At 35.9% G+C, this 16,154-nt stretch overlaps 2 protein-coding genes across 3 annotated transcripts; both read left to right on the top strand.

Annotated features, from left to right (window-relative positions):
* The first annotated feature begins 5,487 nt into the window (after positions 1–5,487).
* Positions 5,488–11,670, top strand: LOC103424375 (DNA-directed RNA polymerase V subunit 5A-like). 2 transcript variants are annotated; one of them, XM_070812340.1, is made up of 5 exons: positions 5,488–5,752; positions 6,153–6,629; positions 8,045–8,221; positions 10,195–10,308; positions 11,337–11,670. In XM_070812340.1, the coding sequence occupies exons 2-5, from the start codon at positions 6,357–6,359 to the stop codon at positions 11,460–11,462; spliced, it is 690 nt and encodes a 229-aa protein (XP_070668441.1). In that variant the 5' UTR covers positions 5,488–5,752; positions 6,153–6,356; the 3' UTR covers positions 11,463–11,670. The 2 variants fall into 2 exon arrangements, with proteins under 2 accessions (XP_070668441.1, XP_028948502.2); XM_029092669.2 differs by lacking the exon at positions 5,488–5,752 and having other exon boundaries at positions 6,137–6,629.
* Positions 11,671–13,085: 1,415 nt separating this feature from the next.
* Positions 13,086–16,019, top strand: LOC103415056 (AUGMIN subunit 1). The gene is made up of 6 exons (XM_008353419.4): positions 13,086–13,552; positions 13,658–13,790; positions 13,964–14,098; positions 14,204–14,327; positions 15,438–15,575; positions 15,660–16,019. The coding sequence occupies exons 1-6, from the start codon at positions 13,288–13,290 to the stop codon at positions 15,765–15,767; spliced, it is 903 nt and encodes a 300-aa protein (XP_008351641.3). The 5' UTR covers positions 13,086–13,287; the 3' UTR covers positions 15,768–16,019.
* Positions 16,020–16,154: the final 135 nt, after the last annotated feature.

Here is a 16,154-nt window from a genome sequence, read left to right as displayed (position 1 = left end):
TTTGAAGCCCTAAAATGTAGTTTCACGCTATACTACTTTAAGGCTCTAAAAATTACGAAATCTCACCGGAAAAATTCCAAGAAAACCGGCCAAAGTTGAACCCAGTGATCCCGACGTCCAAAACCTTCAAACGAAGCACTCCGAGCTTCCTTGGGACCTCACTAAGCTCACTACAAGCTTAGAATTCCCTGAAAATCAACATATTACGATTGCATGAATAGTGACATAAAATGGAGGTTCGGGTTTCACGTGATTTCGAAGGTTTCACTTCCTAAAACCAACACCAATCGACTCAGGATGTTGAAAGGATGAAGATTCATACCTTTTTGGCGTTGATCCGTGAAAGTTCGAGGGTTTTGGGCTTCGTCCATACGTTCGAGGGTGAGAGAGAGACTGAGGAAGTCGTGAGGGAGGAGAGAGAGAGAGCACGGCGGAATGAGAGATAGGGGGTTGACTGTATGTGTGTTGTGTGGTCCAACTCAAACCATCACCATCCATAAACCAAAGTCTTTTAATCCCTAACCACACAAAACATACAACCCAATTTTAAATCAACTTATATAATTTTCCAAAAACTTATGGAAAATGTATATTTAGTCCCAAAAATATATGTCACACATACGTACCTTAGCAAACGTCGAGGGCACTCTCGTCCTTTCACGTCCTTAATAAAAAAAATCTCGGGACGGGCTGTGACACTTAGACCACAGGGGTTTAAATCCGAATTTTTTTTTACCATAGGGGCTATCTTCCGAATACCTTATGACCACAATGAATATTTATCTGATTAGGCCAAAAAAATTAATGATGTTTTTTAGTCTTTAATTGATATGTATAAGTAATAAATGGGTATTAAATTAAACTTTTTGATGACACGTCATATGATTTGCAAATTTGGTCAACACATTACTTTTTGTTGAAGATTAGACTTGAATTGGAACAAATGTTTAAAAATAAAAACCTACATAGCTATTAGCTACTAATTAAAAATAAATTAACAACCAAACAAAAATTCGTAAAAATTGAAAAGAATAAACATGCATTTAGCATTTCTAACTTAGGACCCCTCGTTAATTTTAAACAACAAAAACCATTAATTCTAATTAAACTTCTTGATTATTTAGCCAAATTTTATATATTTATAATCTTATGAAAAGAAATTTGTAAAAATTGAAAGGTAAATAACCATACATGCTGTTTTGAACCCAAGACCTCCTCATTAATTTCGAACAACAAAACCCCCAATTCTAGTTAAATTTCTTTGTCATTGAACCAAATTTTATAAATTTATACTTTTATGAAAACATATATAAATATACCACCCTAATAATTTTGGTGCCCCCAATTATTTTGGGCCTTGGAAGGTCGCCCTGCCAGTACTAAGCCTGGGTTGGGCCTGCGTCTTCCCAATGCCTTTTGACAACCTCGTCTCCTTCATCGGCGCAACTCACTTCTCCTCCATCCTTTCCATGTCGATGCCGCCCCATAATCCTCCTATTCTTTATCATAGAACACATACCAGCATCATGTCATTGTCATCGGAATCTCCATCGGGGAATCTATGGCATTACACACCAACTTTCTCAAAATTTTACCCAATAATTTCAACCTCCTTCATCAATTTTCTTCTGGGTGAATATCCTTTATAGGGTTAGCAATATGGATCTGATCTGTCATAGGTTTGGTGAAATTTGAGGGCGTGGAGCTGTCATGGCTTCAGAGAATGGAGAGGGAGGTGATGGTGGAGGTAGGTGAGAGAGAAAATGGATGTTTGGATACAAGTAAAGAGAGGAAATAGTGTGTTTGGTTACAAGGATAGTAGACATTTGGGGAGCATTTCATTTGACAAATTTTTGAATTTAAGAAAGGGATCCCTCCAGATCCCTTCCACCCAGTCTCCAAATCCGGGCTCTTGAAATTTGATTTAACGGTTAAAATTATTATAACTTTTAAAGGGACCTCCTGTTTGTAGCCGTTAAATCAAATTTCAAGGGTCCAAATTTAGGGATTTGATGAATTTGGTGGAAGTGATCCAAAGATGATCCATTTCCTTGAATTTAATGGTCCACATAAGATGGTTAGCAATTTGGGTACTCTCTAGTGAGTACCCAAGTATTGTCCCTTGGGAAATAGCGTAATCCAAATTCTTGATCACGGGCAACGGATGTTAATGTTGGAATCACGATTTCAAAATCAATGTGAAACGCTATGAAGAAAATGTGAAGAGGGGACATGAAGTTAATTGCTCCAGGCCAAGGATAGAAATCTGAGCGATGCATGCTTGGTTGGTTGTATGTAGTGTTTAAAATTTCTTCAATACGGTCGATATTTCTAAGAAAATATCCAAAAAGTCAAAGAAAGATATGGAAGTAGGGTGAAGTCTAAACTTCACGAAAAACTTTTAAGTTTAGGCCAAAATATTGTCGATATTTCTAACACATTTGTTAAATTTAAGAAAATCTCTTATATTTCGTCCAAATCAATGTTTGACAATTTCTAAAGTTTCATTTTAAATTTCCATCATTTCCATCGAAAGCAATCGAAATCGATATTGATATTTGACATATCCCTTAATATTTTTCCAAATTTACAATATCGATATTTTAAACACTAGTGGTATGAAATCAAGTTTGGAACATTTTTTAAAGGTCCTGTTTTGATTTAATTTAATTTAATCTTAAAATCAGTGTCTAAGTTAGTACTTAATCTCAAATTGTTCAAAAATTAACTCTCATGCGAATTCTATTACCAAATTCATACTTGACTGTTGTGTGTGTTTTTTATTTTTATTTTATTTTTGATAAAAGGTAAACTTTCATTACCAAAAACTTACATACAAAACAAAAGCCCACAACTAAACACAAACAAAAAATGGGCTAGCACAACAACAGCCCAACCCAAGGGTTGAGCCCGAAAAAGAAAGACACAAAAGAAAAAACTGAAAATCGTAGCCGCTTAGTTCCCTTGCCGCCATCAAAACAAGCTCCAACGACCATGAACCAGCAACCCAACAAACACCAGAGGTGAAGACCAACCACGCCCCAACAATAAAAAGAGAAGCAAACAACGATGTTATCTGTCGAACTCCACACAGAACCAATCCGCCACCACCAATGGTATAAAACCAGGGAGGAAGTCAATGGAACCATTGACAACAGTGCCGAGATTGACACATAGGTGGAAGGTGGTGATGCGAACACCCGAGCTGAGGCTCTACACATCTTCTGATAAAGCCATTGAATACGGTGGAACAAAGTGGGAGCAGATTGGATCCAAAGTGAAATCGATAGAGAGCGATCGCAGGTGGGAGGGAAAGAAGGTGAAAAGAGTGGATGCATGGAGGGGAAAATAAGGTGGAGAGAAGAAAAGGGAGACAATGAAACGACGTTTTCCGATCAGGGTAAGGAATAATTCCAACTGAAAACAGAAAATGAAAAACGAAAGGGATTGCCATTGACCATGGCCGAAGCTAAGGCCGGCGGCTGAACTGGAGACTAAGAAAGGGAACACTCACACACAGTGAGAAAAACTCTCACTCATAGAGAACAACTCTCACCCGGCTGGGGAGAGAAAATTTTTGTTCATTATTGTAGTGTTTAAATCAATGGAAAACATATCTTTGATACGATGAAATTGCCTTGAAGCCAAATGGTGAATTGATATATATATATATATATATATATATATATATATATATATATATATTTTATTTATTTTTAAATGAGAAGGGTATATTGAAATTGAATGTTAAAGGCTACATTTTTTTTTCGTTTTAAATATTATTCTTTTATACAACTGTATATTTATATTAAGAGTGTGAGAATATATATTAATATCGAATTTGTCGTTCATAAAGCTCGAACTTAAGGATAGGAATCCTGTTGAATTGTAGTACATTCAGTCCTGCTCTTTTAAGGTCCTCATTCTGAGTAGAACCAAATGCATATTAGCCATAAGATTATATTAGTTTAGAGCCAAAGTCTTTAAATATTTAACAACTTAAGAAAGTAAAACCAACTTAAAGTCCATAAACCATAAGAAAACTCATTTTCTTGTTTTACTTTATTAAAATGTCAAATATTTGAAGTCTTTGGATCTACACAAATATAATCTTGTGGTTAATATATATTTGGTCCTCACAGGTTCTCAAAATGAGAACCTTAGAAGAACATGATTGAATGTACCACTGTTCAATGGTATTTATGTTCTTAAGTTCAAACTTTATAAATGACAAATTCGATATTAATATATTTTCTCACCCTCTTAATATAAATATACAGTTGTACAAAAACTAACATTCACATGCTTCTTAAAGGTAATGCTAGGAGAACTAAATTTGCAGACCAAATTTTGTAAACTAAATGACATGAAAGTTGATTATTGTATTATTAAATATCTAGACTTAGTCTACTTAGCATTACTCGCTTCTTAAATATCTGTAACAAATAATTAAGACTTAATTACAAAGTTTAGTAGATCATAATAACAAATCAACACTGTGAAATGCGAATGACCTGCCAATAGAATAAAGTTCTAAGTTCCAACGAGGCAACGAGTCTGATACAAAGTGTTTTGTTTTTCGGATTGCAAGCGTTATTCAACACTAATTAATTTTAATTTGGGGAGGGGACATGTTCAAGTCCAATACAAATTGATTATAGTACAAGTGATATATACTAATTAATCCACACTTAATGGAGGGAATATAATTTGAACATGGGACGTAATGAGTTAAGGAAGAAGTCCTTAACATCAAAATAGGGGTGATTTTCAGATGAATCAGATTAGAAACATCATTTCCAATTTCTATTACAAAATTTTAGAACTGAAATGGATCTCATCTCAATTTTCAAATTCAAAATTTTTGTAGTAAAAAAATCTTAGAAATTTGAGAACATAATTTAGAATTTTGTATATTTGATAGATTTTGAATATTTTCGTATATGTAATTTATTGTTATTTCTTTTTAATTTAATAATAATTATTAACAAGAGGGAATGATTCGAAACTATTACAATAATTTAGGAAATGAGGAATTTCGAACCTGGGATGCATGAGTGGAAATCCAATGCCGTATTCACTAAGATATTATACCACACGCAATTAATTGTTCTCTCTTAATATTTGAGCTCATTTATAAATTCATTTAATTTTTTAGGTAAACTATGTACATCATTTTGATTCAGACCCAATTATCCTCTTTTTACACCCAACTTATAATTTTTAATCTTGAAATTTCGAATTTGCCCACCAATTTTCTTTCTACACCCATAATGAAAAAGAACAAAAAAAATTAAAATATAAAATTCCAACACTAGAAAACCTGGAGAAATTATAGTGTAGTACAATAATACCACGTCATCCGCAATATTTCCTTTCAAAATTCGCCATGTGTCATGTTTTTACATAGGTGGAATTGAATCTCATTTTTAATCTTTAAATAAGTTTAAAAATGAAAAGAAAAAAAAACAAAATAGATCGTGTTCCTGAAGTTTTTGCCCCCTTCGATCCAATCTGGTAATCCTCTTCCACACACCGCCGCATCTCTTTTCTTCACGATTTGGGGATTAAAATTGAAAATGCTCAGCATCCGAAAGGATGAGGACGCCAGCTCCCAAGCGGTGTGAAGGTGTTTGGAAATACATGCATCGTGGCTGATGGGTTTGCTTGGCTGAGTCGGACTTATCCATTCAGCGTGGTTCTGGTTGAATTTGGAGAGTTGGTAAAGAAGAAAACGAGATTTGATTTGAAGGTTAGACAATTAGATTCAATTTTAGTTTCTGTATGGTTGCGAAGAAAGTATAACATTACAAGTTACTAAGTGGTTAAGGTTTGAAGGGATAGGGTGACTGAAATTGCCTATTACTAAATTATTATTATTTTCTTTTTGTTTTTGTTAGGTGTAGAAAGAGAATTATTGGGCACATTCAGAATTTCAAAATAAAAAATAATAAGTTTGGTGTAGAAAAAAGATAAATGAGTCTAAATAAAATTTTCCTCACAAAATACATAATTTGAGTAAATAACTATAAAAATCAGAATATCAAGAGTATTGATCGCATCCGCCCATAACCCTCCTGCGCATATCAAGAGTTTATTGGTTAGCAGACATAGTATTAAATCTGATCGGTTGATTTATTGTAATAACTCAGAAACGGTTGGGATTGTTTTGACCCGGGTAATGCTTAACCCCAAGATCAAAAGGAAACACATACACATGATAAGATCACGTAAGGTTCACCTCACTGTACTACTGCCCAGAGCCCCAAAAGCAAGAGTGTACTTCCTCAGTTGAGTTCAGGTCTTTAAGACTGGTCTCAGGGGGCGGAGAGAGAGAGAGAGAGAGATAGAGAGAGATGGAAGTGGAGGGAGAGCCGACGAATGGGGAAACCAACGGGGAGATTCTGGGGCCTTGCTTGACCAGCCACGTGGACGACGGCAGCGCGGAGAGCCACCGATACTACCTGTCACGGAGAACGGTGCTGGAGATGCTGAGGGACAGAGGCTATTCTGTTCCCGCCTCCGAAATCGACCTCTCTCTCCAAGACTTCCGCTTCCTCCACGGCCCAACTCCCGATATCGAGCGCCTCCGCTTCTCCGCCACTCATTGCGCCGACCCTTCCGACAGGGTAAGTAATTCATGACTTTCTTTTTCTTGAATTTATTTTATTTTATGTATTTTTATTTACTTGAAAATGGAAGGGAATAGAAAGAAGAATTTCTGGTTCTGGGTCGTTTTTGTCTATTGTTGTACTTGTATTGTGTCGGATTTCATGATCTACTTGCTTACAACTTCTGGAAATTTTGAGGCTCAGCAAACAATTAGGGTTTAGGGTTTTAGCAATATGTGTAGGATTGCACTACCAATGAGTACGCACTGTTCGTTTGCTTCCTTGCGGTTTTTGTGTTTATGGTTCTAAAAGAAGAAGCAAAGCTGATTCAGTGCTTGTGACTTCTTTGGTCCTGTGGGTCTTTTCTATTTTTGATAAATCTCAATACAACCTATGCATCCGTGCGCAGTTGTAATTAGATGTTTACCAGGCCACCGATGGCGTAATTTCATTTGTAGGTTTCAATAAATGATATAAGATTAAGGAATTTACAAAAGTTATGTGAAAAGAAAAGATGCTGGATTTTCCTGTGGAGGATATGGAATTACTTGATCAAAATCCAGGCTTTAGCTAATCTGCTAACTGAGGTTTTACCATTGGTCAGAGGTTTGCGATTAGATCTGTATACTGTTTTGTAGCATCTGTTTGTTGTTTGGCAAGCAGTTCATGTGCTTAATTTGGAGTGTGTGTTTCATATTTTAGAAGCTTGTTTGAGTTCGATGTCTGTATCATATTGCAAAGTGATTATTTATTCTTTTGGATGTCTGTCCCTATAAACTTCAGAATCTATTTTTCTGTATACTTTTTGATCTTCTTTCCCTATTTATACTACATCCCTAAACCCTTTGTTCATTTGGACAGATCTATGTTATAGTTCATAATAAATTTCTGATTTGTCCTTAAAATTGCATCTTAAGTAATAGTTACAAGTTACAACTCCCTGATTGACTTTCATATGAACGAAGTCACGACGAGTTAACAATTTTTTGTTTTCTGTAATACTTCATGTGGTTGTATTAGTATGCTGTCATGCTTTGGTATCATCTCTAGTGTCATATTCTAATATAAGGTAAATGATCTGGCCAAGCCACCAAGTACAAACTGAACTGCTGGAAGGCCCTCCTTACAGGCTTACAGCTTAAAGGGGATGTTAGATATGTTGTTACTTGTTAGTGATATGCATGCAGACTTTATCCAGACCAGATATGATTACTTAACCTCGGTTGCTTTCACAATTCCCTTACACTTTAGTCAATGTGATTTCTCCTACTTACCATCGAATTGAAATTTTAAAGTATTATGCATGGATGCTAGACTAAGGCATAAACCGTAGCACTGATGTATATGCTATGCTCTTCACTTGAAATAAGTGTGAGTGATCCTAGTAATAACTTATGAGCAATTGGTATTTATGATTAATGTTTGGATTGCAGATGCTGGTCATTTACTGTGGCCCTGGTATCGTGAAGGTTAATGTGATTCGTGGGCTACATTCTCAGATTGCTAATAAGGACACTTTGACGGGGCTCATATTAATTACCCAAAACCAAGTAACAAACCAAGCTCTAAAAACTCTGGAGCTTTATCCGTTCAAAACTGAAATATTCCAGGTTTGTTTCCGAATGTCAATTACGTTTTGCATTTCATTCTTTTACATAACAAGTCCTGCAAGGCGATTACATTTGACTACGTTTCTGATTCTCTAGATTAGCTTTATGGATGGCTTATGACTGGAGCATTATAAGCATTCTCTTAGAAGATACAATTGATGAACTAAGTGCCGTTTAAGCCTTTAAGGATCAAAATGCAGTGATAAAGTTGGCTTCTTTATATCTAGGCATAAAGAATAATGGGGAAGGTGATTTAGGGAGGTCAACTGCCGTTAATTGTGTTGACGTGGCATGGACAATTTAGTCTAGGGGTGGGTTCGGTTCATTTTTTTTTCGGTTTTTTTCGGTTCGGTTTTTTTTCGGTTCAGTTTTTTTCAGTTCAGTTTCGGTTTTTTTTTTTTTTTTTCAAACAATGAAAGACATTGAAATTTAAAATTTTAACATTTCCAACACAATCATAACATAAACATTCTAACTAGAATCAAAGACAATGAAAATAAACATTTAAAGTTGAACTAAAATCATCAATCAAGTCTTCCAAAGTCCAAACTAACAACCTCACAACACAAAAATCGTACAAATGACTTAGAAAAGTTAAATTGTATGATGTTGTTCAAAGATCAGGGTTGTTTGCTTGTAACTACATGTCGACAACTTGATTAGTAAAAGTAATGCGTGGGTGGATTTATTTAGTGTGTTTTGGATTGTTTTCCATCACAAATTACGCAAGTAATCTACCCGAAATAAATGTTTATGGATTCTGTTACATGTTATATGAGAGTAGATTTGGAAAAGAAAGCTGGGGCAGAAGTAGACAGTGCTATGGAGATGGATATAGGTACTTCAGAAGGAGGTTTGGTTCTGGAACCTTATATGGGGGAGAAATAATAAGTTAGGGTTTAGAGTTTTTATAGGCATTTTTTTAATATTTTGAGCTTAAAATTTGGCAACACATTGGGTTTAGCACATTTTAACTTACAAATTGGGTTTAGAAAATATACCCAAAACAAATAATTAAATAAAAAAATTAATTTAATTAATTCGATTCGGTTCGGTTCGGTTTGGTTCGGTTTCTAGATTACTAAAACCGAACCGAACCAAAAGAATTCGGTTCGGTTTTTTCGGTTATGGTTCGGTTTGGTTTTCGGTTTTCGGTTTTTTGAACCCACCCCTAATTTAGTCTTTTCAACTACATTGGTTATGTGGCATGAGACGTGGCATGTTAGTGGAACCCATGGGTAATGGGAGGTGGGTTAAACTCACACGAGGGTTTGATTTCTCCAGGCTAAGAGAAAAAATATAAAAAGAGATGGTTGAATTTCAAGATTCATGAATCAATTTCAATGTTTTCGGATCCTTTTGCAAAGATTCTTAGGGAGACTCTCTACCTCATCGCTCTCCTCTTCTTTATTTTCCTTAATATGAAGAAATCAAACCCTGGTTTTAGTTTAGCCCACATCCTTGCACTCACAGGTCTTACTAACATAGTTGAAAAGACCAGATTGTCGATGCCATGCTAGCAAATCAACTGCTCCTTTGAACGTATTTGACGAAACAGGGTAAAGTGGGACATTGAGGAAGATTGTAGGTGTTAAAGTGAGCCAATGTAGAGCATAGGGGCTATTGAGATTTGGTGAAGAGTACAAGTGTCATAGCTAAAAATAAGCCCTTTTTTTGGTATACGAAAATTCCTCAATTATTTGCTTGGTTAATTTTTTTACCAAGGTACGTACGGTTGTGTTTTTGTTATTTCTTTAGGTTTTCATGGAAAGCATTTCACAATATGATTTTTTAACAGTTTCTTTAGCCTTTTGTTTTTTACTTGACATTTGTTCTCACTTTCTCATAGCATATTAAATTATTATTTTTTCCTTGTGAACTGTAAAAGTGTTTCTGCCTTTTCTTTTTAATGGTTTGTTCACTTAGAAGTTCTCCTTCTCACTCCTGTCATAATATCTTTTTTTGTTTGGCAGATTACCGACTTGCTTGTTAATATCACGAAGCATGTCTTGAAGCCAAAGCATAGGGTGCTGACGGACAAAGAGAAACAAAAACTCCTAAAGAAGTACAACATAGAAGAAAAGCAGGTTATTTTATTAACTCAAGTATAGAAAAACCAGACTCTGATTTTCTTTCTCTGGAGATCCTTCATATCGTTCTGAATTTCTGAATAATCTTGAATAGTTTTGAATTGCTTATCTGACTTTGCTGTGGTTGCCCACTGTTGTTTGAAATTTCTTCTGATATGTTGTTTGAAAAGAGTGTTACGACTTTATGTGTGAGTGGTTGGTAGGGATGGTTTGGAGAGTGAATTGGGTTGGACCCATTTATATGTTATGTCATTCGTATTAACTCCATATTTAGATAAAGGAAATACAAATGGTGACAATGATCAAATCACCACATAAATTTGTCTAACATCTTTGATGCATCCATGATACTATGATAGGGGGAACACTTGATTAAAACAATTGAAATTGCGTTGACTAAATTGAAACTTTAATACAAGTACAGACTAAAACTTGACACATAAACGTTCAAGTGCGCATATTTTAAGTGGCCACATATTGAAGGAATTCTCTAATGTTATTGTTGATCAATATGTGATTATCTCATTATATTGCTCTACTGGGAACTTCAGCTGAGATCGCATATCGAAATGGCAACTGATACTACTTTGTGCCCATAGACGTATATTATGCAGAGCAAACTATGGTGAACTGGTTTCCTTGACCCCAATTTGAGGAAACTCTGACTGTCCCTACCTCACGATTCATGGATCTCCCTTCTTTTGGTCCTATAAACCTTCGAGCTTTGGAGGCTTTCTTATCTTTGGTTAACTTATGGTAGTCATCTAGCAGTCTTGTTTCTCACTCTTTCCACCCACCGTGATTCCTTGAAACGGTCAATTTTACTATTGGACTGTCCCAGTAAGAAGAATCACCTACATTTGTATTGGAAGTGCTTTGGTATAATCGTACATCAAATGTTGCATTATAGTGTAAAAAAACTGTACGTTACTATTACATTTCATGTAGATGGTTGGTTGGCTTCTGACTGGTACCTAAACTGTAATGTTTGCGCTGTTTTAATTTCATCAACTGTTCTCCTGCAGCTTCCCCGACTGTCACGAAAAGACGCAATTTCAAGGTACTACGGACTTGAGAAGGGGCAGGTAGTGAAAGTTACTTACAGTGGTGATATTACCGAGTCTCATGTTACATACCGTTGCATCTGGTGATGCCTTCTTCTGGGTGCACTTTTGTATCATATCCTTTTGAGGAATGTGGCCTTTCTAGTTTCCAGTGTCTAGTTTATGTGATGTCATGTATTTTCAACCTTGACGATCAGAAACCTTTTTATTTCGTATCATGTCTGTCATATGGATAAAGAATTTCATTTCTCGGTCCGGCCGTAGCTAATGAATGGTTGATTCCTGATTCTGGTAAGCTTTTAGCCTTTCATTGGTCAAATTCTCCTTTCTCTTGAGAGTGTCGTTCAGTGACGGCTTGTTCGAGCGTTACACGCTCAAACACCGGTCACTGAACTAAGCAATTTATGAATTGCTCCAAAATTGGGACTTATCATGATCGACAGGATGTTATATGGTTTACAAATTTATTGGCAGTCGGATGGCTTTAATTAACAATTTGACTTATTTTTAGCTATGTTCCTGAAATTCCATTTTAATCTTGTTTGCCTTATGTATCTTGAAAGTTGTTACTTTACTCCGAGAAACTCAAAATTCGTTCCATTTGACTTGTGTATTCTCTCTCTTATTCCTGAAATTTATAGGCAGTCTCCTAAAGCATATACGTAACTCACCACCCAATAAGACTATGTCATATATGTAATAAATTTGATTATAAATCTCTCTTATGCGTTAGCATTTAACAATCAGAAAATATTCGGTTTAAAAGAAATTGAAGTGATAAATAAAAAAAATAATTGATTAGCTTGACTCATCTGAATTAAATCTACACTAGAAACTAACAGATCTAAGTCAATATTGAGCAAAATTTGAGCTTTATAGAGACGACTCATGTTTTAGACGGCAGGTTGGGATAAAAAATTCGAAACGAAGTTCTAGAGGGCAAAGCGAAGCGAATTTTGAGAGTGGCGAATTTTGAGTTATAGGAACAAAGTGAGATTAAATCGAGTTACACGTATCGTTGATTCACACAAAGTTACCGTGCGCTGGATTATGACTGAACGTCTCTAAGCCATAAGCCAAAATCCTGGGTAGCTAAAAATAAGCCTATAGTTTTGCAACAAATGACTCTGCCAGCACACCGGGGTGCCCGGTAACCGGTTATTTCGGCTGCTGCCGCTGCAGTGCCGGCCATAGTTGGCCTGCATGAAGCTTTTGGTGTTGTTTTAATCAGTCCTTGGAAAACAAACACTCAGTTTAAGATCCCAAATTTAAATTCCAATGACATGACAATTTTGCTTATTATACAATTAACCTCAATCTATTCAAGTTACACATTCATTGTCACCACCATATACTTTTATGTACGTATTAATTAAAATAACATCACCCATGTTTTAGAAAACAATCTTTTAATTACAAAATTGAACTCCTCCCAGTGTTTTAATTTTTTTCGATAATGTCAATATTTCTTCACCCTGAAAACCATAGATTTTGTCAATATTTTTGTTATATCGGTCAAATATTGAAGAAATTCTTACATTTTGTCTAAATAAATGTTTGACATTACCTAAACTTTCAAATTAAATTTCGATAACATCAATTAAATATTATAAATACTCTTATATTCGTCTAAATCAATGTTTGACATTCGAATTTTAGATTTTCTTTTCGAGCAAATCAACAAATATCAATACATCCATGAGTAACTCTACAAATTTACGTATCGTTATTTCCGCGCACATAGTATGACTCCTCCCCTTGAAATAGAGTCGAGTGGTGTGAAATACACTTGTAAAAATTAAAATGCAAACATGCCAAAGTTTCAATCTAATTCAAATCAAATAATTCCCCAAATCTAAAAACCAACGAACGAGCCAACGGTGCACTGAATCGACTCAGCAATCCCTCCGCAATGACCGACTCCTCTGTGAGCGATACGACGTCGAAGAGCAGCAGCGCCGGCGGTGGCGGTTCGGACGCATCTCGAATCGGCGACGTAAAGCAATGGCTCACTCAAGAATTCTCCCAAGCCGGAAAAGAAGTGCCCGATTTCGAATATACCCCTCGTTCGGTGGCGTATTTACACAACCTTGCCACTCTCTCCCAAGCCCAAACTCAAGCTTCCAAGATCCTCGCTTCCGATTTCCGCCTCAAAGCCTCCGAATACCGAGCCCAAGGTATCTGCTGCTTCAATTTTCTTCCTATACATATATTGTTTAATTTGTATATTTTGTACGTGTTTTTCTTTTCAAAATTTGAAATTTTGTGTTTGTGGGCGTTAGCTGCGAGGATCAGAGAGATATTGGAGAGTGTGGGTTTGGCACAGGAGGGTTTGCCATCGAATGTGGTGTCTTCAGCTCAGGTTTTAGCCAATGTAGCCAATTTGTTGAATATAAGAGACACTGAGCTCAGCAGGTGTGTATTTTCGAATGCCGGATTTACATTTTGCTTTGAATACTGACTCGTTCACCTTAAATAATGATAAGAAATGTGGGTATTGCATTGTTGTTTGAATTCTGAAATGACATATGAAAGGTGGGTTGTACATTGTTTGAATGCTGGACTGACATAAGAGATTTGCTTTTTAGTTTTCTTGTGGCGATGGGGGATATATCGTTGAGGAAGATGGGTGTGGAGGAGAAGAGGGCTAAAGTGCAAAAAGAGTCTAATGTTCTTCTTGATTACACTCGAAAGGCGATTTCCAGGTTAACTTATTTGAAAAGGTACGATCTTGTGGGATATATTCCAAGAACTGTAAAGTTAAGAGTATGGATTTTAATGTGGGATTTTGGTTTTTCTGAATGTGCTGAGTTTTCAAACTTTGGTAGAACACTTGCCCAACTAGAAGATGATGCAGGCCAATGTGAGGCGCATGTTGAGCATTGGAAGAACAACTTAGCGCTCATGCTTGGTAAGGAGAAACAGTACAATCAAGAGACCGTCCGTTTCAAGGTATTTATTTTCGGCTCCTGCACTTTGTTTTGTTGGTGTCAAAGTTTGGTCAATGACTTGTAGAGAATATAAGATTGTCATGCACTCAAATCAAATTCATTTATGGTGAGATAACATGAAATGGGTAAGTCTATGGAACAGACTACGTAGATGGTACTGTTACCATTTGTTTTTAGGTGTGTAAATAGTAGGAGGTGGTTGTAGAAGGTGATTATAAGGAATCTCTGGGTAAGAGGCTCATATAACAAACTGCATCATCTGCATGTTCCAGTTTGTATGGGTGGATATTTCTTGAGCATTAGTATCTAAGAGTATAGAACAAATTGCATCATCTGAAGAGTTATCTTGTTATACATCCAAACTGAAGCAATAACTTTGGCACCGTTTTAGTGGAGTGGTGCCAATATATATAATATTCATGCATGCATGAGTTTTTGGGCGGTGCTAGTGGAGACGATATGCTATACAAATAAAGATATACCTCCTATGAGGTGAAAAGAAAATTTGGAGTTGGAAAAAGAAAATATATAGTTAATGGCGCATAGAACTTTGATATGTATTCCAGGATCTTATAAATTTACAATTCTATAACTGTGAAAATAATTAAGCTCAAGTTGCATGAAGTTGATAACAAATTATATTGTTGGTTTTTTGAATGCATGCCCATGTTTCCAGAATGCTGGAACACAGAACTAATCAGGGTCATGACAAAATGTGCATTCATAAAGCATCTGCATTGCCTTTATCATAAAGAAAGGTGGGCTTTCTATGAATGGTGACGATTGATAGAAAATTTGGGAGTTCAACCTGTCGCAGCTTGGCAATTCTTACTTTTGGTGATTGCCTAAGAGTAGCGTAGTTTGGGAGCAATCATGCTATAGGTAGAATGTAGCCAGCAAATTTCTGCTTGGTAGATGATATAAAATTAGCAATAATTGTTCATCGGTCTCTATTGGCTAGTATATTGAAATTTCATATTTAAGTCACAAGAAGAATGCATTTTCTCATCCAAATTATTATTATTTTTTTTTTGTAAAATATAGGGCTTTTAAAAACCCAATTTTCTTTATTTATTCCTAAAAAGAGTTGTGCTGTAAATTTAATGGACAGGAAACTCTTAATCGCGTGGGCTACGCCCCAGAGATTAGCCATGGGGTGCTGGTTGAATTGGCTGAGCACAGAAAGGAATTAGAGAAGAAGACAAAGCCCGTCCTTGATACTTTGAGAAGCTACCAAGACTTGCCTCCGGTAGTTTTCTACTTTGGTTAATTGATCACAGTTTATTTAGGTCCTAGAAAGATGGGGAGGTTTATGAGATATGTATGTGTGCAGGATAAAGCTTTGGCTGCTTTAGCAATCGAGGACAAGAAAAGACAATATGCTGCTGCGGAGAAGTATCTCGAAGATGTATTGCATTCAGCTCTAGCCACTTCAGAGTAATGCACCACTAGACTTATTGCTGTATGATTGCGTCTGTAAAATTATATATGGTTTTGTTTGCGTTATTTGAGAACTTGTAAACGGGTCAGCGTTTCTGTTGATCCGATGATTGTTGCACAAGATAGAGTTAAATTTGGGGATTTGGCTACAACATACGTACATGTACTAAATGGATTCACGATCTCGACGATTAGATGGTGATTGTATTATATTCACATGAGTGTATCTGACCGTTAGATTGTGATTGTATTATATTCACATGAGTGTATCTGACCGTTAGATTGTGATTGTATTATATACATGTATGTATTCTAGCCAATACCTTAAGTTGATGGAAATTGTCTTTGCATAGAGTTTTATTGATAAGCTTAAAGAAGGATGTACCCT

Source organism: Malus domestica, chromosome 14 (assembly GCF_042453785.1).
Source record: "Malus domestica chromosome 14, GDT2T_hap1".
NCBI classification, from domain to species: domain Eukaryota; kingdom Viridiplantae; phylum Streptophyta; class Magnoliopsida; order Rosales; family Rosaceae; genus Malus; species Malus domestica.
This window is presented reverse-complemented; position numbering and strand designations above follow the sequence as displayed.

Bases quoted from the DNA above. Each gene is read 5' to 3' on its own strand.
- LOC103424375 (XM_070812340.1), top strand. From the start codon at position 6,357: ATGGAAGTGGAGGGAGAGCCGACGAATGGGGAAACCAACGGGGAGATT. The intron at 6,630-8,044 runs GTAAGTAATTCA...TTTGGATTGCAG, and splicing joins GCGCCGACCCTTCCGACAGG to ATGCTGGTCATTTACTGTGG. The intron at 8,222-10,194 runs GTTTGTTTCCGA...TTTGTTTGGCAG, and splicing joins TCAAAACTGAAATATTCCAG to ATTACCGACTTGCTTGTTAA.
- LOC103415056 (XM_008353419.4), top strand. From the start codon at position 13,288: ATGACCGACTCCTCTGTGAGCGATACGACGTCGAAGAGCAGCAGCGCC. The intron at 14,099-14,203 runs GTACGATCTTGT...AAACTTTGGTAG, and splicing joins AGGTTAACTTATTTGAAAAG to AACACTTGCCCAACTAGAAG. The intron at 15,576-15,659 runs GTAGTTTTCTAC...GTATGTGTGCAG, and splicing joins GCTACCAAGACTTGCCTCCG to GATAAAGCTTTGGCTGCTTT.